The 25,635-nt window shown below is 43.0% G+C and overlaps 1 protein-coding gene across 1 annotated transcript in view; it reads right to left on the bottom strand.

The window, feature by feature from the left end:
• The window catches only part of HEATR6 (HEAT repeat containing 6), a 128,129-nt gene extending 103,793 nt beyond the window's left edge, over window positions 1-24,336 (bottom strand). The window contains exons 1-3 of the mRNA XM_029612529.1: window positions 24,096-24,336; window positions 14,331-14,438; window positions 1,427-1,567 (exon numbers count right to left, since the gene is read on the bottom strand). Of these exons, the coding sequence (XP_029468389.1) occupies window positions 1,427-1,567; window positions 14,331-14,438; window positions 24,096-24,317 (471 nt within the window). The 5' untranslated portion in view covers window positions 24,318-24,336. The remainder of the gene's footprint in view (window positions 1-1,426; window positions 1,568-14,330; window positions 14,439-24,095) is intronic.
• Between the last annotated feature and the right edge of the window lie 1,299 nt (window positions 24,337-25,635).

The raw sequence follows: 25,635 nt of genomic DNA on the forward strand, positions 1-25,635 counted from the left end.
GACTATTAGTTAGTCTCACGCAATACAGAAAGTAAAATGTGCAGCCAAGCTGCACATTTTACTCTCAGAAATTAAAGCCTACCCAAAGGCAGGAGTTAACTTTGGCCGGCACCAGGAAAGTGTACAGAAAAGCAGAAAAAACTGCGATATTAAGTCAGAGGCCCCAAAAATAAAACACATTTTTAAAAAATCTTTAAAAAAAAAAATTCTGCCCGCGGGTTGGAAAACTGAGCTCAATTTTGCCGGCATCCGTTTTCCAAACCCGTGGCTGTCAGCGGATTCAACAACCAATGCCGGTAAAATTAAGCGTCGGCTGTCAAACCCACCGACAGTCGCCAATTCTGCCAATAAGGAGGTGCTAGGGACTCGCTAGTGTCCCTAGTGCCTCCTTATTACCGTGGACCCTCATTTGCATACTGATTCACACGTCAGGAGAGCGGGCGCTCGCCTCGGAGCACTGGCTCTCCCGTGTGGTTTACTGAATTGGCCTATATATTAGAAGAACAAACCACGGGGGTAGCTGGGTAGAGGGAATTAATCAGTCGGCACCCTACTTGGCTGTGCTTAAGCCTTAAGTATCTGCTATTGGAGCAGCCCCTCCTCCAGACAAACTCCCTCCTGTTAGGCAGTTTTCTTTTCTTAAATGAAAATTATTCAAGTCCACCACTTTTGCATTACTAAAAAACTCAATATTAATATTCCACACTACAGTGCAGACTTTCTAGCAAAAGTTAAAATTTCAAGGAATTATCAAAACATTTAGTTGAAGTTCCTGTGCTGAAGCAGAGGCAGCCTACGACTGTCAGTATCTTTGTTGTCTCTAAAAACTTGAGAAGAGTTGCAAATTCACCTATTCTAATGGCGCCTATAAGAGTATTCTTTTGTGAAAATGAGGTTCAATGCCATTGTTACCAGAATACATTGCCTTTATGGGTTAACAATACATTTGAGGAGACAGCTGAAGCAGGATCACGGTAACAAGAACCTTTGAGTAGGATGGAGCTGTTCAGATGTTATACAATTCTTTGCAAGTGTTTCTCTGGAAAAAGTATTGATGCTTAGCAGAAAAATGTTTTCAGGGTGATGTTGATTTTTTTTTCTTTAGTCCCCAAGCCATTTCTGTGGGTAAAACCGTAGCTTTTTGAAAATTTCCCTCCCTGTGTGCAGGTAAACTTACCTGTGTAGTGCCACAACCGGTGCAACTTTTACCCATGCTGTGATTTGGGGGGGGGGGGGGGTGTCAGTACTTATGTGCACATTTTTCTCAGAAAATTACCCACACAAATTAGCAAGGGTAAAATGTGTGGGAGTAGTTTTTCTGGGATACGTTTTCAAAGACAAAGAACATGCAAACTTTCCCTGCAAAACATTTAAATATATAAAAAAAAAAAAAAAAAAAAAAGGATAAACAAACACAAATACTCACTTTCTGACATTTAGGTCCATTGTTGTACACAAGAGCAGCTAAAGCTTGAAGGATTTCAATGTGCATCCAGGGGCTGCACTGTTTAAGAGCAGAAACAGAATACCCAAGAAGAAAATCCAAATTCTGTTCATCAACTATTACCTGTCAGCAAAGAAAACAAGCAAGATTAACAAGTGATCAGATTACATGGCACTAAATTTATAGCAGTAGTAGTTCATAATATTGACCTGAATGAAACATTTACTATACAGAAACATGCACTCTTCTCCAACCAGCCAAATTTTGGAACAGCACCCTCATGATACTTTAAAATCTCAAGGGATGGAAGAGAACATGCAACCTAGAAATAAAGGAGCAGACACATATGCAAGAATGGAATAAGAAGGCAGAGGTCACGTGATGTGCTGAGCAGGGATCAAATGTGGGGTTTTGCCTTCTCCAGGGACCATCTCACAATCTAGCTGCATCAGTTAATTTTAGCACTTGGAATCTGAGAGATTTTACACAATAGGCATCGTAATAGAGCTGTACTTGCCTATATGTCGCATAACCAGAGGAATGACAACGAAAGTCCCAAAAAGGAAAGAAAGAGAGAGAGAAAATGAGGCCTCAAGGATTGCAAGAAGGCAGTCTCAGCTGCTGAAACACCGTCAGAATTGCTGGTGGGTGAAACTTTGGTAGAAGAAGTCACTACCACCATTGTTAAGGCATTAGAAGTGAAATCTGAACAGCTGGATGCCAAACTGGATGCTACGCTCAATTTTATTAAAAAGATAGCGGAGGCTGAGCAAAGAATATCTGATCCATAGGATGAAACGCACTCAGCACCCCGCTGGCATTAATAAACTACTGAGAAAAGCTTGGGTTTCCTGAGGAGACTCAAAAAATATTGTTTCCCCATTGTAGAATGCCTAAAGTTTAGCCGGGTATTGCAGCATAAAGCTGACTTTTAGATCAAATAACTTGGAACAAATTTGGAAATAGTCTTTACATTTCAAGGCCAATTTGGCAGAGTAGTCCTAAAAGAGCTTTTTTTTTTTTTTTTTTTTAATCTTTAGTAACAGGTGCTGTGCCTTTACATACTGTTATTACTTGTAGGATTCACCATTATGCGAGAGAAATTCACTAAGCGTGCAATGACCATTCTAGGCTCCAATCTAGGGCCTAAATCATCTTCCAGCTGAAATTCCAAGTTTCTAAAAAATCCTCAAAATTCACTTTCGGCAATATTTTCTGACAGATCCACAAATCTTAGGTTATTACAGTGCACCTATAATCTAGGTCATCTAGTTTCTTTTCTCAGCGGTTTAAGAAATCTAACACCTTAATCTTGTCTTTTAGAAAGACGAACCTGAAGGTATCGGTGCTTTATAAGTCTTTACTAGTGGACTTTCCCCAGATTGACTTTACAATTTTGGTGGGTAAGTGGAAAAGGGAATTGGTGGCTAACATCACAGAGACACAATTACAGTCTAGTTTTAAGCATATTCCAGTTATGGCATTGGGTGTTGCTCTGGAGAGAAACTAAATATAAGTTTCTGGGACAGGCATACATTTCTCCTTGTTGGGTTTTTCAGTCTAAGTTTTCAGACAGAGAAATATGCCAGAAATGTAATATAGTGACAGGGGCATCCTAGCTCATTATTTTTTTGTCATATACTACAATACATAGTTTATGGGATGGGCTCCAACATTTTCTCAAATATGTTATTGGGCAAGAAATCAATATTAAACCAGAAAGAGTCCTTTTTGATGTTCCAGCTTCTTTAAGGGTACAGGGAAAGGTATAAGACTTTTTTTCTTCACAATTTAAAATTTGTATTGAAAGAATCAAAGATAACATACCATAAGCATAAACATGTTCCTCCAAAGCCAATTATGTTTCCCCCATTCCCCCCTCCCACTCCACCCATGAACCCTCCCCCCCCCCTCGTCTCATTACGCTATTATCACAAGTTGGGTAAACGAAATACATCATGCCACATAAATATAGACCGAGGATATCAAGCAAATCACATAGTATAATATAATCTGACAGAATATCAATAGAAAGAATATTAGCATAAATTCCATGCCCATCCTCTTGTGGGAATCATAAAATATAACATAAGCTCTAATAAGTTGTAGCCCTCCATCTTACAAAGGCAGCCCATATCTTTTCAAAATCAGAAACTGTTTTTACACATAGCAGTGATTTTTTACTTAAAATATATAATTTGTCAAGGCGCCGATAAACATCTAATAAAGACAGCATTTCTGGTATTCTTCATTTTAGAGCAATCTCTCCTCTTGCTGCAAGAAATATTTGATGTACTAGCAACTGATCCATAAAATTACCCTCAGAGACGGGAAAGTTTAGTAAGACAGTTTTCGCACAAGATGTCAATTGTAATCCCATTAGTTTTGCCACAAAATCAAACTTCTTGCCAAAATTTTGTTATGGTCGCGCAACTCCACCATATGTGGTAAAGAGACCCCACCGCCCACATGACCTCCAGCATTAGGATATATTCAGTGTAAGGTCACTGGAGTCAAATACCATCAGAACAATAATTTATAGCAATTTTCCAAAACACCCACCGAAATAGAACTCTTTGCTGAGTGAAGAAAAATCAAATCCCAGTTTTCCACAGTAACAGGTGCTAAATCCCTCTAATTCTTTATTTAATAAGCTGTATATTTTGGGGATGACACCTTTTAGTTTATCGGCCATATGGCAATAACCCTCAAGGAGAGTTCTTCCCTTTAAAAGATCCTGTCCAAATATTGAAGATTGTAAAAATTGTCTCAGCTGTGCATACCTCAGAAAACTTATCATCTAAGGTGTATTTAGTTCTTAAAGCTTCCCATGATAATATATGGCTGCCCTCCTAAGCCTGCCCTTGAGTTAGAATACCCCTATTGATCCAACTCTTGAACTGATGGACCTCCAATCCTGGAGAAAAATCAAGGTTATGATATACAGAAGTACTTCTTTGGCCTATTAGTGTCCTTCTCCATTGTGGTCCAAATTCACAAGGTATTAAGGGTGCTGTAAAGCATCACTCGTACAGGCCGCCACGTCTGTTTAGGATGCCAAAACATTCCCGATATGGGCATCTCACCCTCTAAGTTCTGTTCAATGATCGCCCACTGTTTCTGTTCCCCTTGCCTATGCCAATCAATCACCACTCTTAATTGGGCTGACACATAATACCAAACCAGGTTGGGTACCCCCAAACCACCTCTAAGTTTTGGTTGAAATATTACCCTTTTAGCAACCCTAGGAGGCCATCACTTCCAAATGAAACAATAAATATGTTTCTGCCATTGCTTCAGTATTTTGGTTGAAAGGAATTGGCAAGATTTGGAACAGATAAAGTAATATAGGAAAGATATTCATTTTTATTGTTGCTAATCTCCCAAGCCACGATAGTCCCAAACAATCCCAATGCTCCAAATCTTTATATAAGGCTTTCACCAACGGTGCATAGTTGTATGCAACTAGATATTTTATTTTCTGGCCCAGATAGATCACCAGATACTTAATGTGTCTAGTGGCAGGTACAAGAACTTTTATAAGGAAAGATTGTCTGGTGGGGGAAAAAAAGTATTCTTTTAAATGTAGAGCTCCCATGAAGCACCCTCTCACTAGACATGGAGGAATGCTTTATATAATTTGATGTTAATAGAAAAATTGGCATGTGTGCGCACTTAAATTTTCTCTAGCAATATGGGATGACTATTTGCAAATATTTAGCACATGACTTCTGGGCTCTAGGAGGAAGTGATGTATATTTTTTAATTTTTCTTTTATGGTAGTTATTTTGGAGCAATGTATGTTCAGGTTCTTCTCTGTTCCGGGGCTGAGTCAAACTGCTCACTTTTTTTTTTTTTTTTTTTTGCTTGTGTTAATAAAATAGCTACAAGGACAGGAAAAGGAAAATTGGTTCTTATCTGCTAATTTTCGTTCCAGTAGTACCACAGATCAGTCCAGACTCCTGGGTTTTGCTTCCCTGCCAGCAGATGAAAACAGAGAAAGTTTTACTGACACTGCTACATAATCACATGTGCCACCTGCAGTTCCTCAGAATTGCCTGTACCCAAGCATAAAAACAGCAACAGATACCACAAATTTACACAAAACCTTTATAACAAGTCTGTATTCTATACCATGGAAACCTGAATACCATACCAATAAAATCAGATGAGCACACGACTCTCCACCTCCACAGAACAGGTGGGTTCTGGACTGATCCGTGGTACTACAGGAACGAAAATTAGCAGGTAAGAGCCAATTTTCCTCTCTGTACATACCGAGATCAGTTCAGACTCCTGGGATGTACCAAAGCTCCCTACTTAGGGTGGGGCCTGGAGAGTCCCGCTCGCAAAACATTCTCACCAAAAGACCGAAACTCCAGATCCCCCACAACCAGACAATAGTGCCTTGCAAAAGTATGCAGCGACTTCGAAGTTGCTGCTCTGCAAATTTCCTGTAGCAAAACCAGCTGAGCCTCTGCCCACGAGGCTGCGTAGAATGAGCTCTCAAACCTTCAAGAACCTGACGTCCCTTAATTATGTACGTTGATCCAATGGCCTCTTTGAGCCACCATGCAAAGGACGCCTTAGAACCTCTCTTCAAACCACTCCACAAAACAAAAAGATGGTCCGACTTTCTGAAATCATTCGTTACCTTGAGATACCTCAAAGCAGCTCTGCGGACGTCCAAAGGTTTAAGCTCCCATGTACAAGGTGCCATCTCAGGAAAGGCCAGAAGCTCCACTGTCTGATTCATATGAAACGCTGATGCCACCTTAGGCAAAACAGAGGGCACCATCCACAAAGACACCCCTGAGTTCGAAATCTGCAGGAACGGATCACGGCAAGACAAAACCTGTAACTCCGAGATTCTCCTAGCTGAACAAATGGCCATTAGAAAAACAACCTTAAGGGTCAAATCCTTAAGCTTCGCTCTCCAAAGAGATTCAAAAGATGCCTCACACAAACCTGAGGACGAGATTAAGATTCCAGGATGGACAAACTCTCCTAACCGACAGGCACAAATTCTTAGCCCCCCGAAGAAACCTAACCATATCAGGATGACAAGACAGAGAGCAACCTTCTACTTTCCCTTGCAGATAAGCAAGAGCAGCCACCTGGACCCTAAGAGAAAGTTGAAAGCCAACCCCTTGACCAAACCCTCCTGAAGAAAGGAAAAGATCTGAGACACCAAAGATTGTAAGCCTGCATTCTGTTTGCAATACACCAGGACTCAAAAACTTTCCAGACTCTCACATACAACAGAGAAGAAGATGTCCATCTAATCTGTAGGAGAGTAGCAATAACCGCTTCTGGGTACTCCCTGCAATTCAATCACTGCCTCTCAAAAGCCAAGCCACTAGACAAAAAGTGAGAAGCCTGGTCTGAAAATATAGGGCCCTGCCAAAGAAGGCCCAGAAGATGGCTGAAGCGTAATGTTGTGTTTGAGGCATTGTGGACCCTTGGTCGCAATGGAGATAACTCCGCCCATGGGGAACCACTGCGATAGGCTGACACAGATAGCAGGCACAGAATGGATAGTGTTTTTATTGTACTGCTGTAAATAGATGGTGAAGCAGGAAGGTAAGGCACTGATCCACGAAGTGCCAATACGCTCAACAGGCTCAGAAGTATAGTCTCACCCAGATATTCACGATAGGCAGGAGCCCGCAGTGCGGGTAACGCCACGGGTGGTGGGTGGAGTTGGAGCACTGGATCATAGAGGTACTCACAGAGTGAAGGCGTCTTCCTGATGGTAGAATGGTGGGACTGAAGGTCTATGGTGCAGGATATGAAGTAGATAGGCCCTTGAGGAGCGAGTACCCAATAGTCCAATATCCTGGAAATGAATAGAGAGAAAAAACCCCTGAGGAGCGGTTGTCTTGGTTAATGAGGATCCCGAAGGGAAGTTGGAAGCGAGAGACCCCGAGGAGCAGGTGTCTAGCACTTCTGCTGGAGCGAGGCCCTTAGCGTGAAAGTGGCGTCTAAGCGTACAGCTTAGAGCCGGCAGAGTAGCGAAGCGAAGTCTTTGCTAACTCAAACTGGTAGCGGAAGGGGAAGCTAGATATACCCAGAGGTACAGACGTTATGCGGTGGGGCCGCCCCCGAGGTTCCCGCCATGATGTGTATTTGAGCATCGGAGATGTGCACGCTCGCGCCCTAGGAGGCCACGGGAGTGAGCATGGCAGATGGGGACGCCCATACTGGTCTGGAAATGCCGAGGCCCTCGGCACCGAAGACAGCCATCTTGCCCAAAGAGAGAAAGGGGAGAAAAAGAGGTAAAGCAGAGCAGTCGCAGCAGTCTGCAACCAACGGACGCAACACGTAACAGACCATCCATGGCTAAGTTAACCAGATCCACGAACCATTGTCAACATGGCCACTCCAGAGCTACCAACACTACGTCGCACGGATGCCTCTCTCTCTATCTGTCATAACACCTTGACTGCCAAAGGTTAAGGAAGAAACATGTACAGCAGAACTTCCCAAGGCCAAGCCAGCACCAGAGCATATATTCCCTCGGCCCCATGTTCTCTTCTCCAATTGAAAAATTGAGCCGTCTTTGTATTGAGGTGAGTCGCCATTAGATCCACATGGGAACAGCCCCACCTCTCGCAGATGAGCTGTCCTGGACAGCTCCCATTCTCCTGATCTAATAATCTGCGACTTAGAAAATCCACTTGGACATTTTCCACTCCTGCAATGCAGCTATCTGCTCCAAGTGTTGCTCCACCCAAAGAATCAGCTCTTGAGCCTCCCCTAGGCCCCTTTTGTTTCCTCCCTGCAGATTGATATATGCTACGGTTGTCGCATTGTCTGACTGGAAACCTCACCGACTGACCTCACACCAATGGCAGAAACGCAAGTAAAGCTAAATGCACTGCTCTGGTTTCTAACCAATTGATAGACCAGGAAGCTTCCTTCGCAGACCAACTGCGCTGAGCAGACTGCTGCTGACACACCACTCCCCATCTAGTCAGACTGGCATTGGTAGTAAGAATCACCCAATCTGGAACCTCCAGATCGACACCATGAACCAGATTGGAAGCCAGTAGCCACCAGGACAGACTGGCCTGTACAGTACGCTTGAGCGGTAAGGGAAGATGAAATTCCTCCAAAAGTGGATTCCACCGAGCCAGAGCTCTCTGCAGAGGTCTCATATGTGCAAAGGCCCACGGTACTAACTCCAGGGTTGAAACCATCAAATCCAGAACCTACAAATAATCCCAGACTCTGGGCACCGGTAACCCCAATAAGCGCTGAATTTGACCCTGCAGCTTCAGAACATGCTCCTCCATTAGAAACACCTTGTCCCTCCGAGTGTCAAACTGAGTTCCCGGAAACTAGAGGGACTGTGATGGCATCAAGTGACTCTTTGCTAAATTCACCACCCAGCTGAGTGACTCCAGAGTACTGATCACCTTCTGCACTGACCAGCGACAACTGTCCTCAGACTTTGCCCTGATGAACCAGTTGTCCAGGTAAGGATGCACCAGCATTCCTTCACGATATAATGCTGCCGCTACCACCACCATAACCTTTATGAATGTGCGAGGTACCGTGGCCAACCCAAAGGGAAGGGCCTGAAATTGAAAATGTTGTCCCAGCTACATGAACCACAAAAACTGTTGATCCAGCCGAATGGGAATGTGCAGGTATGCCTCCGTCAAATCCAGAGAAGCCAGAAACTCTTCCTGGCGCACCGCTGCTATTACAGACCTACGAGTCTCCATCCAGAACCTCGGGACCTTGAGTGCTACATTTACCCACTGCAAGTCCAGAATCGAGCAAAAAGTGCCTTCTTTCTTTGGAATGATGAATTAAATGGAATCCCCTCCCTCGCCTCGTTCATCCTGGGAACTGGAATCACTGCCCCTAACATCACAACCGGTCCAGCATCTCCTGCACCACACATTGCTTGTCTAAAGACCCACAGGGGGAGACTAGAAACAAATCGCGGATGGGCCGAGCAAATTCTAACGTGTAACCGTCTCTTATTACATTGAGGACTCACCGAGTAAAACTGTGCTAAGAGACTCACTGTAAAAGGAACTGTGGAGTGGACCAGCCTTGCCTCATTGAGAAGACTTAGCTCCCCTACCTCTGCCCTCTGGAGAGGCTCGGAAGAGTCTTCAGCCTCCTCGAATGGACCAACCCCAGAACTGACCTCACAGAGAGAACTTCTGTGGACCTGGTGTTCCTCTCGGACAAGACCGCCTACTGTCTCAAAAACGGGACAGAGACGCTTGCCCTTAGGCTTATCCTCCAGCAACCTATGCACCTTATTCTCACCCAGATCTTTCATCAACTGCTCCAGATCCTCTCCAAACAAAAGGCATCCCTTGAAGGGCAAAGAACCCAACTGGGATTTAGATGACACATCTGCCGACCATTTACGCAATCATAACAACTGTCTGGCTGCCACAGCGGACCCCATAATCCAAGACAAAAAGTTCTCACTAGGTCATACAGAGCATCTGCAATGTTTACCACAGTCAGCCTTAACTGCCTCATCCCCAGACCTCGCCTGACCATCCTGAAGCTGATGCACCCAATGCAGACAAGCTCTCTGCATAAAATTGGAACAGATGGCCGACCACAAGCTCAGAGCAGACACCTCAAATATTCTTTTAAAGGTGAACCTTCAGCTTTCGATCCTGCACATCCTTCAAAGCCACAGAACCCACTACAGGGATAGTTGTCTGTCACCACCAAAACTGTAGCATCCATCTTTGGAAGGGAAAACAGCTCCAACATCTGCTCCAGCAAAGAATAAATCTTCGCCATCGTCCTCTCCACTCTCAAGTCGGCATCGGGAGCACCCCACTCCCAATCCATCAACTTCTTCACTGACTTATATGGGAAGACCCTCACGGGACCCCTAAGCCCATCCAGGACCGTATCCACCCCTTCCATGACAAAGTTTTCCTGCTGCACCTTCAACCCAAGCTCCACCAGAACCTAAAGAACCAAAGGCCCCAATTCCTCTTTACGGAACAAACGAACCACCTTAGGATCATCCCCCTCAGAAACTGGGATCTCCACCGGATCATCTCCCGGAACTGTAACAGCCACATCTGGATCAACCCCCGGATCCCCCCCTCTGAATCATCTGACTCATTGCTGGACAGATTAGAACCCAAACGCTGAACCAAGGAAGGCCGCTTATTCCAAGACTGCACTGGTCTGGAACCTAACTCCAGACCCTCGGAAGGTTGGGTCTGGGTCCCCAGCCCTGCCTGATGAGCTAAATAAGCCTCATGCAACAGCAGGACAAAATCAGCTGAAAAAAGCCGGGGAGCAGCAAGCAACTACTGAGAGGACCCAGCAACAGGCAGATTGGAAGCCTCTACCCCATCTGCTCTCCCTCAGGCTTGAACGGACTGGGGAAAGCCTCAGGGAGATATACCCCCTCCCCCATTGGCATGGGCACCGCATGATAATCCAAAATGGCCAGTGTTCCCCGCACTGACAGAGATAGAGGCCCCAACTCGCTCCGAACTCTGGAGCACAGGGACAACAGTCACAGGAGACACTCTACTTTTCTTTGCGGCCACCAGATGGCTCTTCTCCACCTGAAATGCAAGCAGCACACAAAACAATGCTGCTCAGATACACTGGAGCCGAAACGCGCACCATAACCTACTCGGCGGGAAACCCTCACCTGAGCCCGCCGACACAGCCAATACCATGGGGAGGATCTGGACCACCAGATTTACACCTCACGGAATAATGGAGCAAGCATACAAAAAGGCCACAGACCCCTAGCTCACCTACCTCAACCAGACAGGGAAGGATCCACTAGGATCCAAAAACCCTCTGGGAGGAAGGCTCACAAAACTAAAGTACTCTCCAGACTGCAGAATTGCAGGTTTGCACCATCCAACATCTGCTGGAGACAGGGAAATACCTAGGAACTGCAGGTGGCACACAAGATTATGTAGCGATGTCAGTAAAAGTTTCTCTGTCTCCATCTGCTGGCAGGGATGCAAAACTCAGGAGTCCGGACTTATCTGGGTATATACAGGGAAACTGGGTTGAAGGTGGGGCTCAGCTTTAGGGAAAAAATTATAAGAATGCATCTTGTTTAGTTGAATTTTGGAAGTGTTTGATAACATGTTTTTAGATCTATATTTTGTTTAGAATAAGTAAAGAGCTTAATATTAAGGTGCATAGATTGTGGGTGGGGAGGGTAGGTCAGAATTTGTAATATATGGCTCTTGTCTTAAGGAGAGAAAATTAAAAAATGTGTAAACGTATGTTACATTGTTCTGTGTGTATAAGGAACAAATGCACACTATTTCTACGGCTGGCATTATTCAATAAAATATTTAAAAATAATATGATGTTATTTGTGGGAAATCCTAAGGAAAGCCTTGATAGTATTCATCATATATTTAACAGGTTTGGTCAATTCTCCAGTTTTAAGAATAATTCTAATAAATCAGAAGTATTCTCAACCGATAAAACGCTACCAGAAAGGTGGTGAATGCTTTTCCTTTAATATGGGCTCAGAACTATGTGTGTTATCTGGGGATTCAGTTTCACATATTAACATTAGATAAATTTAAAGGAGGTTCAAGCATACCTATCTTAGGCTATACAATGGATCCTGCCTTCTGTGCCATATACAATATTGGGTCTTAAATAATAACTGATACAGAGGGTTTTTGATAGTGGATTGGTCCTACCCATATAGACCAAGTAACTTGATTCATAGGACTAGGAACAGGCTTGACATAGATGGAAATTCCAGTTCTTGGTTTTTCGCTATAATAAATGCTTGAATATGGCTGAGGAAACCTATGGGGCATGATGCCAAAATCTCTCCATATCTAACATTAATAGGCAACGCAGACTTTTCCCCAGGGCTTGGGAGTAGAGTATTTCGTGAATGGTTTCCAAAACGATTTTTCAATGTGAATGAAATGGTGGATCCTGAATCCTTTAGTGTATACTCTTATCAATTGGGATTTATCTAGATCACAGTTTTATGCATATTTACAGGGCAGACACTATTGTCTGCAAACTGCAAGAAGAAACCTAGGCCACTTGGTAGCTACTGAATTTGAAAACTTTTTCTGGCAACCTGTGTCCAAATACAATAAAATTACCATATGGCCTATGCACGTCAAATCATTGCTCTCCACTTTTCACATAGCTAGACTGGCAACACAGTGGAGTGGGGATTCAAGTGAAGAAATAAATGAAGACATCATGCTGCATGCCATTACAACATTATATAAATACAATTCAAGCTGCTCCTTAGATATACATTACCAGACTTTTAGGGTACTAAATTAAACTCTGGAACTCGGAGCTCTGATTGAAATGTAACTTTCAAGAGGAGAACTTGAGTGTACCATATGTTCACAGGATGTCAAAAGCTGAAAACGTTTTGGAGACAAATTTATATAACACAATCAAATCTTGGGAAGATCAGGGAACTGGATGGGACTTCAATTTATTTGAATGCTGTTGATAGAAGATTTAATCTACTACTGGGGGAAGAAAATTTAATGCTGTAGCATTTCTGTTGACCAAAAAAGGTCATATTGACTACTTGGAAGAGTGATAAACTTCCGGCATTTAACAATTGGAAATTATTAATGCTTCAAACTGCAACAATGGAACCAATGAGAAGAAAAAATTTGCCACATCCTACTAGATCATTGGCAACACAGCGAAGTTATTTTGTTTATTTACTTAATCTATTTTATATTCTGCAATTTCTTATATTCTCTGCGGATTAAAACATAAACATAAAATATAGCATAAAAATTATACAAAAAAAAAGCAACCATGAAATTAAAATTACAATAAACATTTTTAAAATAACAAATATAATAAACTCTCTGCACTATTACAGCATCAGCCTGCTAGTTCATGTATTTCTGCTTTGGGAGGAGGTGGATAGGATATTCAAGAATTAAGTATTGTGTTAGTTCACCGCTGGAGTTTACCCATTTTAGGGTGAATGGGAGTAGATTCCCCATATAACTAATATCTTTTTTTTCCAGGGTAAATGTAGAGGGTGAATGGATGATGTGTCTTTGGGGGAGAATATGTTTTGGTTTAAATGAAAATGAAAAAGCCAGTCATTTGTAGATGTTTATTCAGCTTGTTTGTATATTTCTAATTTTTTCTTCTTTGATATGGTCAAGAACATTTATGATGTTATGTGGATATTACATGTTTTGTCCTAAGTCACTCAATAAAGAGAATGTAAAAATAAATAAATACATAAAAAGATGGGATAAGAAACAGGAGCCATTAAGTAGACAAAGGTCAGGAATAATCAATTGTAGATGGTGTTTTTAACATTCACGCAGCCGTCAGCCCAATGGCAGGGCTGCCATACAGAGGACCAGGGTCCGGTGTTCTGCTCCCCAGTTTGGCTGCGGAGAGGAGACAGTGTTCATAATCCCTGGGGGAAGAGAGCCTCAGTCACTGTTCAATGGTAACACCTAATAGTCAGATTTAAAGTCCATGACTACAGGGCTGCAGAGGAATCCTGGGACATGACCCCTGGTAGAGGACTGTAACTGCAAAGACTGGGCTAATGGAGCTGGAAAGGGATATAGGGGACAAAAACTTCCCAGATAGTTGTGACTGAAGGCTCATGGTGCTGGATCCCAGACCAGGTTCTGATTGAGCTGGAGGAAACTGCCAGGCTCCCCACCACATCCATCCACCCTCACCCCCCCAAAAAATAAACACCACAACATTACACACACACACAGGTTTGTCTCTACATAGTTATGGCTGTAGATATTTAATGCACAACTCTGGGAAATTACAGAGATTCTGCAGCTAGAACGGAAGGAGAAACATACAGCCACTGTGGTGAACCTGGAAGAAGCTATCAATAGTTAAAAGTTCTCACCTGCAACCTATTGAGCAAATGGTGAATAAGTTGACACACTTTGCTGACAAGATGCTCCTGTTTAAGATGGACCAGTCGGCAGGCTTGAACAAGCAGCGCACACACATCCTGCAAAGATAGGGTACAATTAGGTCTTACCTGCTAATTTTCTTTCCTTGAGTGCTGACAGATGAGCCCAGACAAGTGGGATTTGGTCCCCCTACCAGCAGATGGAGGCAGAGTGCAAGCTTTCTTGTCCTGATGTCCCTCCCTATATAGGCTGGTAGAGCAGAGAAGGAGTCAGTTGTGTCTTGCCCAAGATGGTGCTCAGATTCACTTTGGTTCTTCCTATTTTTTGTTACTTCTTTTTTTTTTTTTTGTAAATTTAGACGAACAAGTGATTTAGTTCAGAGACGCATACATTAATGGGAACCTTCAGGTTCAGCATTATCTCATTCTTCCTTCCCCAGGCTGTATTTCTCACCTGGGACACAGGCACTTCTCGGTCTCTTCTATTTTTTTTTTTTGGCAAATACAAAGGTAACAGCTGATTCAGCAACAAAAAGGTATACCCAAACAAGGGACCCATTTGGATTAGCACCTTTTCGGTTTTTCCTTACCTCCCCAGGTTACATTTCTCATCTGTTATATTCATACTCTTCTTCTACTATTTACATTCCCTCTCCCTCTCTTCCTGTTTCCAGGTGGGTTCGGAACTGGTCTGTCAGGACTCAAGGAAAGAAAATTAGCAGGTAAGACCTAATTGTACCTTTCTCTTTGTCCTGCCACAGCAGCCCTGACAAGTGGGATATACCTATCTTGGGCGGGAAATACCCAGAACTGCTTCCAGGACTCCCATGGCAAAATTTTGCCTCTTTCCTCTCTCGGAGATTCAATCGATAATGCTTTGTGAATTGTGCACACAGAGGACCATGTGGCTGCCTTGCAGATATCAATCAGTTCTACTGTTCTGTATTTTGCCCATGTCACAACTTATGCTCTCATGGAGTGAGCTTTTAGACCCCCCTGGGCATGGGTCTTCCTCTTATGATATAGGCTGTCATCTCTTCCTTAATCTCGCGATGGATGCTTTTGAAGCTGCTTCTCCTTTTCACCCTCCAACAAATAATATAATCAGCATGTCTGATCTTCAGAACCTATTGGTTACCTTCAAGTATCTTAGGAGTGCCCTTCAGACATTCAGGAATCATAGCTCCTTTGCATCTCTACATTGTCTTCCTGAACCATGGCAATTATCTGATTGAGGTGAAACTGAGACTACCTTTGGCAAAAATGATAGTACTAGTCTAATAGTTACATTCTCCCTTGAGAAGGAGAGATATGGTTCCCTGCACAACAGGGTCTGTAACTCTGAAATTCTCCTTGCTGAGCAAATTACCACAAACAGGAATGTCTTCAATGTTAGATCTTTCAGCAAAATCTTCTTGAGGGATTCAAAGGAGCCCTTGTTAGGGACCTCAGGACTAAATTCAAGTCTCATGGTGGTACTAGTGGTGGCTGATGGTGCTCTGCCCCCCTCAGAAAGCATACTATGTCTGGATGTGCTTCTATAGAGTGGAGGAGTAGCCTAGTGGTTAGAGCAGTGGGCTATGAACCAGGAGACCAAGGTTCAAGACCTACTGTTGCTCCTTGTGACCTTGGGCAAGTCACTTTACCCTCCATTGCCTCAGGTACAAACTTAGATTGTAAGCCCTCTGTGGATAGGGAAATACCTACAGTACTTGAATATAATCCCCTTTGAAGTACTGAAAAAAGTGCAAAAAGAGGGAATATAAAAATCTAAAATAAATATAGAGGAGCCATTCACTTGTCCCCTGTAGCAAATGATGGCAGACCCTTGGCCCTTGCCCAGCCTATATTGAAGGAATTGCAGAATTGTAGCTACTGTGGGAGAGTGCATTCCTTTGTTTCCATCAGCTCTCTTAAATTCTACAGCGAGGTGGACTTCTTGCTTTCATGAGGGTTGCAATTATTTGGGCAAAATAAATTGTGCTGAATCCTCCATGACAAGTGGTCCTTGTTTCAGAAGATCTGGCCCAGCTTCAAATCCAAGAGGATCTCCCACTTTCAATCTAAATCTGTATACCATGGACATCTCGGCCAGTCTGGTACGATCAGACCACTGCCCTGGATGAGCCTCCTCAACATTTTCCCTACCATTGGCCAGGGTGGAAAAATATAATTTGTCTGTGGGTCAGCTTTGTGATAATACATCTATCCCCTTGGCTTCCCATTCTTTCTGTCGGCTGAAAACTTTTCTTGCTTTGGTGTTTTTTGTGAGGCCCATCAGATTCCATTAAGGTCTCACCCTTGTGTTCACTATTTGGTTGAAGGCCTCTTCGGCAAGCTCCTATTCTCCTGGATCCAATTTCTGGCAGCTGAGGAAATTGGCTTGATTATTCACTGTTCCTGCTATATGGGCCGTGAGATCTCTTACAGATGTTTCTCTGCTCAACTCATAAATCATGACTTCTTTTGCCATCTGCAGAATTCTTGTCCCACCTTGTCTGTTGACATACATTACTGCTGAGGCATTGTCTGAAAATACTTGGACTACCTTCCCTTCTAATTTTGACAGAAAGCTTATTAGAGCCAGTCTGATCACCCTGGTCTGTAAGCAGGTCATTGAGGATGAACCCTGCAGTTGCGACCACAGCCCTTGCACCTGATCTGCTCACATCCGTTCTTAATGTGACCCATTATGGGGGCTCAAGGCTGGCTCCCTTGGCTTGGGGTCTTGGATAATCATCATACCAGACTCATCCTGGTCTGTATGTTCAAGGGGAGTTTCCTCTCAAACATCTGACCTTGAGGTGACCACCTGGATAATAGGGCCTTCTGAAACAAACAAACATTCTCATATGTGCTCTTGCCCAGGCCCCATTTTGATTGCAACTATCATTAATCCCAAAACCTGTAGATACATCCATGCTCAGGGGGGTTATAGAGCTCAGTAATGCCATTATTTGCTGCTGCAGTTTACCAGTTCTGTTCTCTGTTAGACACCATATTTGTATCCTAGTATCAAATTGCATTCCTAGGTAAACCAGTGTCTTGGAGGGGTACAAATGAGTCTTGGCTCTGTGTACTATTCAATCTAGTTTCTCTAATACCTTGATTACTCTGCCACTTGGCAACCTTCCTGGAAGTAGTTGGCTCTTATTACCCAATCATTCGGGTACATAGGAAGGCTGCTGTTACCACTATAACCTTAGTAAGTGTCCTTGAAGCTATAGCCAACACAAAAGGTGGTGCCTTGAACTGATAATGCTGGCCTAGCACACAAAGAGTTGGAACTTCTTCCAAACTGGAACATGACAGTATGCCTCTAAGAGGTCTAGGGAAGATAGAAACTCCTTTTCTTACAGCTGCCTGCACTGTTTCTAGCTTCTCCATGCAAAAGCACAGTACTTTAAAGGCTTGATCCACCATCTTCAAATCTAGCACAGATCAAAATGTTCCTTCCTTCTTTGGAGCTACAAAATACACTGAGCAGGTTCCTTTTCATCTTTCTTCCTATGGTACTGGTAGTATTGTCTTTATTTGAAGTAACTTGTCTATTGTCTTCAGTTTTACCTTTTCTTTGTTTGCTTTGCTCGGAGATGGTAGAAAGGCCTCCTTTACTGGCAAAATTTAGTTCTGGAGCATATCTTTTGTACAAACATCGAGAACCCACTGGTTTCCTGTGATGCGGGCTAGGGTTGTGCATTCATTGGTCCATTCATTTTGGCGGCATGTGCATCTCTCGCAAACGGAAAGTAGGTGCACAAAACTGATGGTATGTGCTCATGTAAGTGGCCACCTGCCTGCGCACATACCATCAGTTTTGCACACATACCTTCTGTTTGTGAGATAGGTGCACACCATCGAAACAAATAGACAAACAAATGCACTTCCCTAATGCAGGTCCACTCCTGGTAATATTTCTGTAGTCTCACTCCTACTGATAAGAGGGAGAAATGGACCTGCAAACAGTCATTGTGTGCCTTTACTGACAAATGGGCTCCTAGTTCTACTCTCTCTTGAAATGTGTCTGAGCTCATGAAAGGTCCAAAGAAACAGATCGGAAATTGATCCAATATTGCAGTAACGACCAAAGGAAAAAAAGGATCAATGAACACTAGGAGTTCTTTTATTGAGCATAGAACATAAAAAGCCCGACTCAGGCCGAGTTTCGCTCATTGAGCTACTTCAGGGGCTAGCAAAATAAAACATGTATAACTACCGGTCTGTAGTTTCCCAGATCGCCCCTGGAGCCCTTTTTAAATATTGGGGTTAGATTAGCCACCCTCCAGTCTTCAGGTACAATGGATGATTTTAGTGTGAGGCTACAAATTTTTACTAATAGCTCTGAAATTTCATTTTTTAGTTCCTTCAGAACTCTGGGGTGTATACCATCCGGTCCAGGTGATTTACTACTCTTCAATTTGTCAATCAGGTCTACCACATCTTCTAGGTTCACCGTGATTTGATTCAGTCCATCTGAATCATTACCCATGAAAACCTTCTCCATTACGGGTACCTCCCCAACATCCTCTTCAGTAAACACCGAAGCAAAGAAATCATTTAATCTTTCCGCGATGGCCTTATCTTCTCTAAGTGCCCCTTTAACCCCTCGATCATCTAATGGTCCAACTGACTCCCTCACAGGCTTTCTGCTTCGGATATATTTTAAAAAGTTTTTACTGTGAGTTTTTGCCTCTACGGCCAACTTCTTTTCAAATTCTCTCTTAGCCTGTCTTATCAATGTCTTACATTTAACTTGCCAACATTTATGCATTATCCTATTTTCTTCTGTTGGATCCTTCTTCCAATTTTTGAATGAAGATCTTTTGGCTAAAATAGCTTCTTTTACCTACCCTTTTAACCATGCTGGTAATAGTTTTGCCTTCTTTCCACCTTTCTTAATGTGTGGAATACATCTGGACTGTGCTTCTAGGATGGTATTTTTTTTTTTTTTTTAACAATGACCACGCCTCTTGCACACTTTTTACCTTTGTAGATGCTCCTTTCATTTTTTTTCTAACTATTTTTCTCATTTTATCAAAGTTTCCCTTTTGAAAGTTTAGCATGAGTGACGTGGATTTGCTAACTGTCCCCCTTCCAGTCATTAAATCAAATTTGATCATATTATGATCACTATTGCCAAGCGGCCCCACCACCGTTACCTCTCTCACCAAATCCTGTTCTCCACTGAGAATTAGATCTAAAATTGCTCCCTCTCTCGTCAGTTCCTGAACCAATTGTTCCATAAAGCTATCATTTATTCCATCCAGGAACTTTATCTCTCTAACATGTCCTGATGATACATTTACCCAGTCAATATTGGGGTAATTGAAGTCTCCTATTATTACCGCACTACCAATTTGGTTAGCTTCCCTAATTTCTCTTAGCATTTCACTGTCAGTCTCACCATCTTGACCAGGTGGAACTTAAGCTTCTTTGCTATTGGCGCCATCAGGCTGTCATTTCGCTCTAACAGGCATCTAACAGTGCACCTAGCTGTGCTAGCGCTGCAAAAAATAGGTACCCAAAATGTATGTGCCCAAAAATTAGGCACTCAACATAGTGTTTATTTATTCTGATGTTTTATATACTGTTGTTCCAAATGAAGATCACAACAGTTACAAAAGCAACATTCATACTATGGATCAACACAACAAGGATTAAGATAAATCTACTGTGATGTTCTAATATATATTAACTAAAGGTCTCGGACAGCAGGCTAGCAGTACAGAAATGATATTTCAACATTTTCACATAATAGTCAGTAAGTCATCTTAAGATACTTAAAATCTGTCATTACACATTACTCATTCTTCAGTTATTATCATTGTCCTTGATATTGTAGTTCTCAGCATTCTGATGTTTAAGTTAGGTTATATGCATTTTTGAATAGCCAAGTTTTCAGCTCACGTTTAAATCTCTTTCTTTCTGATATCAAACGTAACATCTCAGGTAAAGAATTCCACAGCTTTGGGCACGCTATGGAAAACACACGATCTCTTATTTGCGTCAGATGTGTACTCCATATTGTAGGCACAGTCAATAGTCCTTTATTTTGAGACCTTAGTGTTCGCTGTGGTGTGTATGGTTGTAGTGTCACGCCTATCAAACTGCGGTTACTGGAGTGGATTTTAAATATTAAATCAATGTTAATATTTTATAATAGATTTCAGATTGTACTGGCAGCCAATAAGAACACAAAACCAGGACACTCAGACAGTGTGAATAAATAAGTGCACGCAAGCACGCACGTGCATAACTAAGCGCCCTGGCAGGTGCCCAACTAAGCGCCCAAACTGGAAGCACTATTGGATGCACAGTCAGGTGCACAAGCACAAACTGACATAGCTGAAGAGGGCAGTCTAATGCTCAAGAAAAACTGCACAAAAATATCACCACAACCTACTATGTGGCAAAGTTAAGCTAGAGAGTGGGGCCTAGCCAAAAAGGCTGCTCAACCTGCCAAGCTGCCCATGTCCCTTAAGCTCCCCCAGAGACGGGAATGAACGTCAGATGGACGTGCCGAACAAGGAGAGCTCTACTTAACTCTCCTTCTTCTCTCTCCCCTTTTTTTTTTTTTTTTTAATTACCTGAGCTCAGCCCGCCCAACTGAGTACAAGGGCGGTCTCCGGCTGTGGAGGGGGAGAGGGCAAGGACCTTCGACTTTTGCACTCAACTTCCTGCACCCGCTTGCCTTTCAGCTGTTTTTTGGAGGTTTGTTTTGTTTTGTTTTTTTACACAACTAAGTCCATGCCAGCGGAAAACCAATTACCGGACCAAGGCACTCATCTGAGGGAGGGATCCAAGGTTATCACCTCAGGTGATAACCTTGGATCCCTCCTATGGTCCTTTCTTCTCGACTGAAGAAAGGACCATAGGGTATCATTACACAAAAGCAGAGCAAATCATTTTCCTTCTTTTCTCCTTTAAAATTTTTAAGCAATCCCCAGTAGGGAGATGCACATCCACCATCTGGTGGAGATGGAGAATACCGGCGGGCTGTCAGTGCAAGCATATATATGCCGTGATGTCGGTTTTGCTCCGTCTTCCATCTGCTGGTAGAGGTGCATAACCCACTGGTTCTGGATCTGCCTGTCCATATGTTAAGATATAGTTGCATGGGAGAAAGTACAGAGAAGGGTGACCAAAATGATAAAGAGGATGGAACAGCTCTACTATGAGGAAAGGTTAAGAAAGTTAGGGCTGTTCAGCATACAGAAGAGATGGCTAAGGGGGATTATGATAGAGGTCTACAAGATCATGAAAGGACTTGAATGGGTAAATGTGAAACAGTTATTTACTCTTTCGGACAATACAGGGTGGCCCATGGAAAAGTAGCCCGCCTCCAATACTAGTGCATTGTAGGCAGGCTACCTTTCTATGGGCCACCCTGTGCAAAGACTAGAGGGCACTCCATGAAGTTAGTACATAGCACATGTAAAACAAATCAGAGAAAATTATTTTTCACTAAACGCACAATTAAGCTCTGGAATTCATTGGCAGAGGATATGAGTAAGGCAAGTAGTGTAGCTGGATTTAAAAAAGGTTTGGATAAGTTCCTGGAGAGGTCCATAAACTACTATTAAATCAACAGGGAATAACCACTGCTTGTTGCCAGAATTAGTAGCATGAAATCTATTTAATGTTTGGGTACTTGCCAGGTACTTGTGACTTGGATTGGCCACTGTTGGAGACAGAATACTGGGCTTGATGGACCCCTGTCTGACACAGTATGGCATATTTTATGTTCTTATGTAACGTACCACATGTATTTCATCTTTTGTCATCTTTGATCACTTGCCCATGTTCTAGGTTTGAAATGAACTCTGCAACACTTGTGTTAGTGCCTATAATTTAGTGCATGTTTTTCCTGTTGCTGTCTGTATCGGGGCTTATGTGGGTATTGGTGCATGTATTAGGTATTCCGCTGGGGGTTTTGTGCGTCTCATTTGCATGCCATCCACTGAGGCACCTGATTTTGCACGTGCGCTAAAAAAAAAAAAAAAAACCCACTGAAAAATAGCACAGATTTCACCCCAGGTCTTATTACATTGGCCCATAAAAGAGGTGCTCCGGGGCAATATAAGCGAGAGTTTGCCGTTAGGCCTAGCTTCTGCCTACCCTTACATCCGCTGTTAGCTCTGCCACTCAGCTGTTTTCTGTTTTTTTTCTAAATGACAGTAGAGCTTTTTGCTCCAGTGGGAAATGCAGGCAAGCGAATGTCTGATTATCCTGAGAAATGAAAGATCAGCTTTTTATTAGGGCTGTCATCCTGAAAAGAGAGTCCTTTGGTTCAGCCCTGGCTGTCCCTGGGGAAATCAACCTTATGGAAGGCCACTGCCCCAGGAGCTTCGACTTCCTCCTCCTTCCTGCTGACTCCTACCATCTGTTGAAGACAAATAACTACTAACTCCTTCCCTGCTGTATCAACCTACAAGAAAGCTTGCATTGTCTCCATCTGCTGGTAAGAGGGACAAATCCCATTTGTTTGGACTGGTCTGGCAGGACAAACAGGTACAAATACATAACAAATGTTCATCAAAATATATTATGGAGGCCACAGATATTATCAGAAAATAGACTCTGAAGATGAGCAATAGGAAAAAGTAGATAAAGGATAGACAGCAAAGAAAAATATCTTTACATACTGCAACCCATTCCGAAAGCATTTTTAAGAGAAGAGAAATATAAATTCCAATAGTAAAAATAATAAAGCAAAAAGGAGAAAACAGATTTTTTAAGTTAAAAGGAGAGGCAGTGATGAAAAGGAATATGTTCTTGTGAAATGTAAACCAGTTGACAATTACTGAAAAAAGAAGCATCTTGCTGATATAGTTAATAACCCTTATTTACTAGCACTAACTGTAAGCAGATTCGGTAAGCATGTTGCTTAATTTTGAATGATTATATATTGGTTAATGCTATGTGTTCGTCTGAAACTCCCATGCACTTTATTTGCACAGACGCACAACTTGCTAAGGTAGGTCCGGACAGGTTTGTTGATCCTATATAGATTGATTCTATGATGCAGTTTCTTTACCACGACTTCAAACATTTGAAGACAGTACACTCTAGAACTTGATAATGAACTCTAAGCTGTGCAGTTGTCTAGGTTACCATAATTGAAGAGAACCCCCAATACCATAACATTAAAACGCAAAGAAGTGACCCATGAGAATCATGCAGTTCTGGGCTAGTGTATGAGCACCTGGACTAGGGATATGCTGATACATTCAGCATATCCCTAGTCCAGTATCAAAAAGCCAACAGTCGTGTTATTATTAAAGATAAGTCACAACCCCCCTTTTCCAGTCCTCCTCCCCAGACTCCTCTCTCTCTCTCTCCCCCTCCCTTTTTTTTTCTCCTTTTCTCATGAATCACAAATCCTCACCACTATAAAGGTGGTATCCTCATGAGAAGAGTCACTCTCTTGATAATATTAGTCACCTCCACAGATGTCAATAGAAGCACCAGCCTCTTAAATATGAAAAGCATCCTATTAGAACTATTGAAAGCCACCCCTCTCATCCTGTCTCCCAAGCCCTCCTCCGGGCCCCACTTGTGTCCCTTCCCTGGGGGTCCTCGCTTTTCTCTCTCTCCTCATCCTACTTGCTCATTGGAGCGCTTCTCTTTCTTTCCCCTCGGCCAATCTTTCTCTTCTGAGAGCCTCTTGCCTGGCTTCTTCTCTCTCTCCCAAACCCCCCTGCTTTCTGCTTCTTTCCCCTGGGGCCCTGCCTGTCTCTCCCAAACCCATCTTGCCTCCTTCCTGATGCCGGCGCCGCAGTTGGTGTAGTTCTCCGAAATGAGCTGGTCGAAGAGTAAATTGATCTCGGTGCGGAAGCTGTCGGTGTCAGCCTGGCGGAGGGCGCGCAGCTTGCTGTAGTGGCGCTGGAAGTCGATTCCGGCCTCGGACGGGCAGCATAGGCTTTCCCGGCCATGCCGCGTCCCCAGCGAGTCGCCCGCACCCGCTTCCGCCGCCATCTTTTAGCGGACAAGTGTCAACGTCGTCGCCATGGCAACCGCGCAACACTTCCGGAACGCGGCGGAAAGGGGCGGGGTGGACCCCCAACCTATCGGCGGCCGAAGAGAGAAGAGGAACCCCCCCCCCCCCCCACCGGCGGGCAGCCCGCTCTCCTGCCCCTCCGCTATGCAAAAGACGTGCGGCCAGCAGCTGCTTTGAGAACGAGATCAGCAGAGACGAAGCGTGTGCCTGACAGTGTCATATCATTGTTCGGATATACAGCTTCTAATTTTTCTTGAGGAAGGGGGGGGATAGCTTTTTATGGGGTCAATGGAAACTTGAGCCAATTCTCCACATTGTACATCCATAAATGTTGCTTTCATAATGCATTCAAGTGGGAAATAAACTACTTTCGCCAGCTACTCCCACTCTGAAGGTCTTCAACTGCTGCACTGAAGCGACTGGCTCCAACTAGTGAAAATAACTTGAAGGAAAATAGACAGCCTACTGTAGGCAAAGCTTTAATAGCCAGCAAATTCTTTTTAAATTAAGTGAATCAAAATCTATATTACTCTGAGCATTTAGGACTTTACGTTTGAAAGAAGGAAGCTTATCTGTTTTGTTGCCCTTCTTATAATATTGTTTTATCCTAAAAAGACTGTTCCTTACTTTTCTGTTAAGGTGTTTTATTTGTATCCTTTTATTAATAAATACGCGAAAAATGTTAGGAATTATTTGCAAAAGAATGGAGAATAAAACTGTGAATATCATAATGCCTCTGTATCTGTCTATGGTGCTACCGCACCTTGAGTATTTGTGTGCAGTTCTGATTTCCACACCTCAAAGAAAGAAAAGGTGCAGAGAAGGAGAACAAAAATGTTAAAGGAGATGAAACAGTTCCTTTTTGAAAAAGAGTGAAACCGGGTAGGGCTTGAAGAGACAAGATGACTGAGAGGGGATATGATACAGATCTATAAAATCACGACAGGGTGGAAGAGTTAAAGAGATTACAGCTCTTTTCTGCACATAACACAGAGTTTACTTCCATAGTGGTGAGAGTGAAATCCTAGTGTGTGTCTGTGTATTTTAATGTGAGAACACATTGCAATTTGGATAGAATAGGCCCATTTCAATTAGTGAGAAAAAGAGGCTCAGCCTCTTAGCAGCTTCTGTAAAGAGCAAATTTACATAACAAAGTTATTATTTTATTTGAAAAAATTATGTAACACATAACAACAATAAAAGTGACTAATATTTAGAGACATGCCTATCCAGAAGGGCATAAATAATCCTTCTCTCCTCCCCCCCCAATTCTTCTTTTAGAATGGACACCAATGA

This window comes from Rhinatrema bivittatum, chromosome 8, assembly GCF_901001135.1.
Source record: "Rhinatrema bivittatum chromosome 8, aRhiBiv1.1, whole genome shotgun sequence".
In the NCBI taxonomy this organism is placed as follows: Eukaryota; Metazoa; Chordata; class Amphibia; order Gymnophiona; family Rhinatrematidae; genus Rhinatrema; species Rhinatrema bivittatum.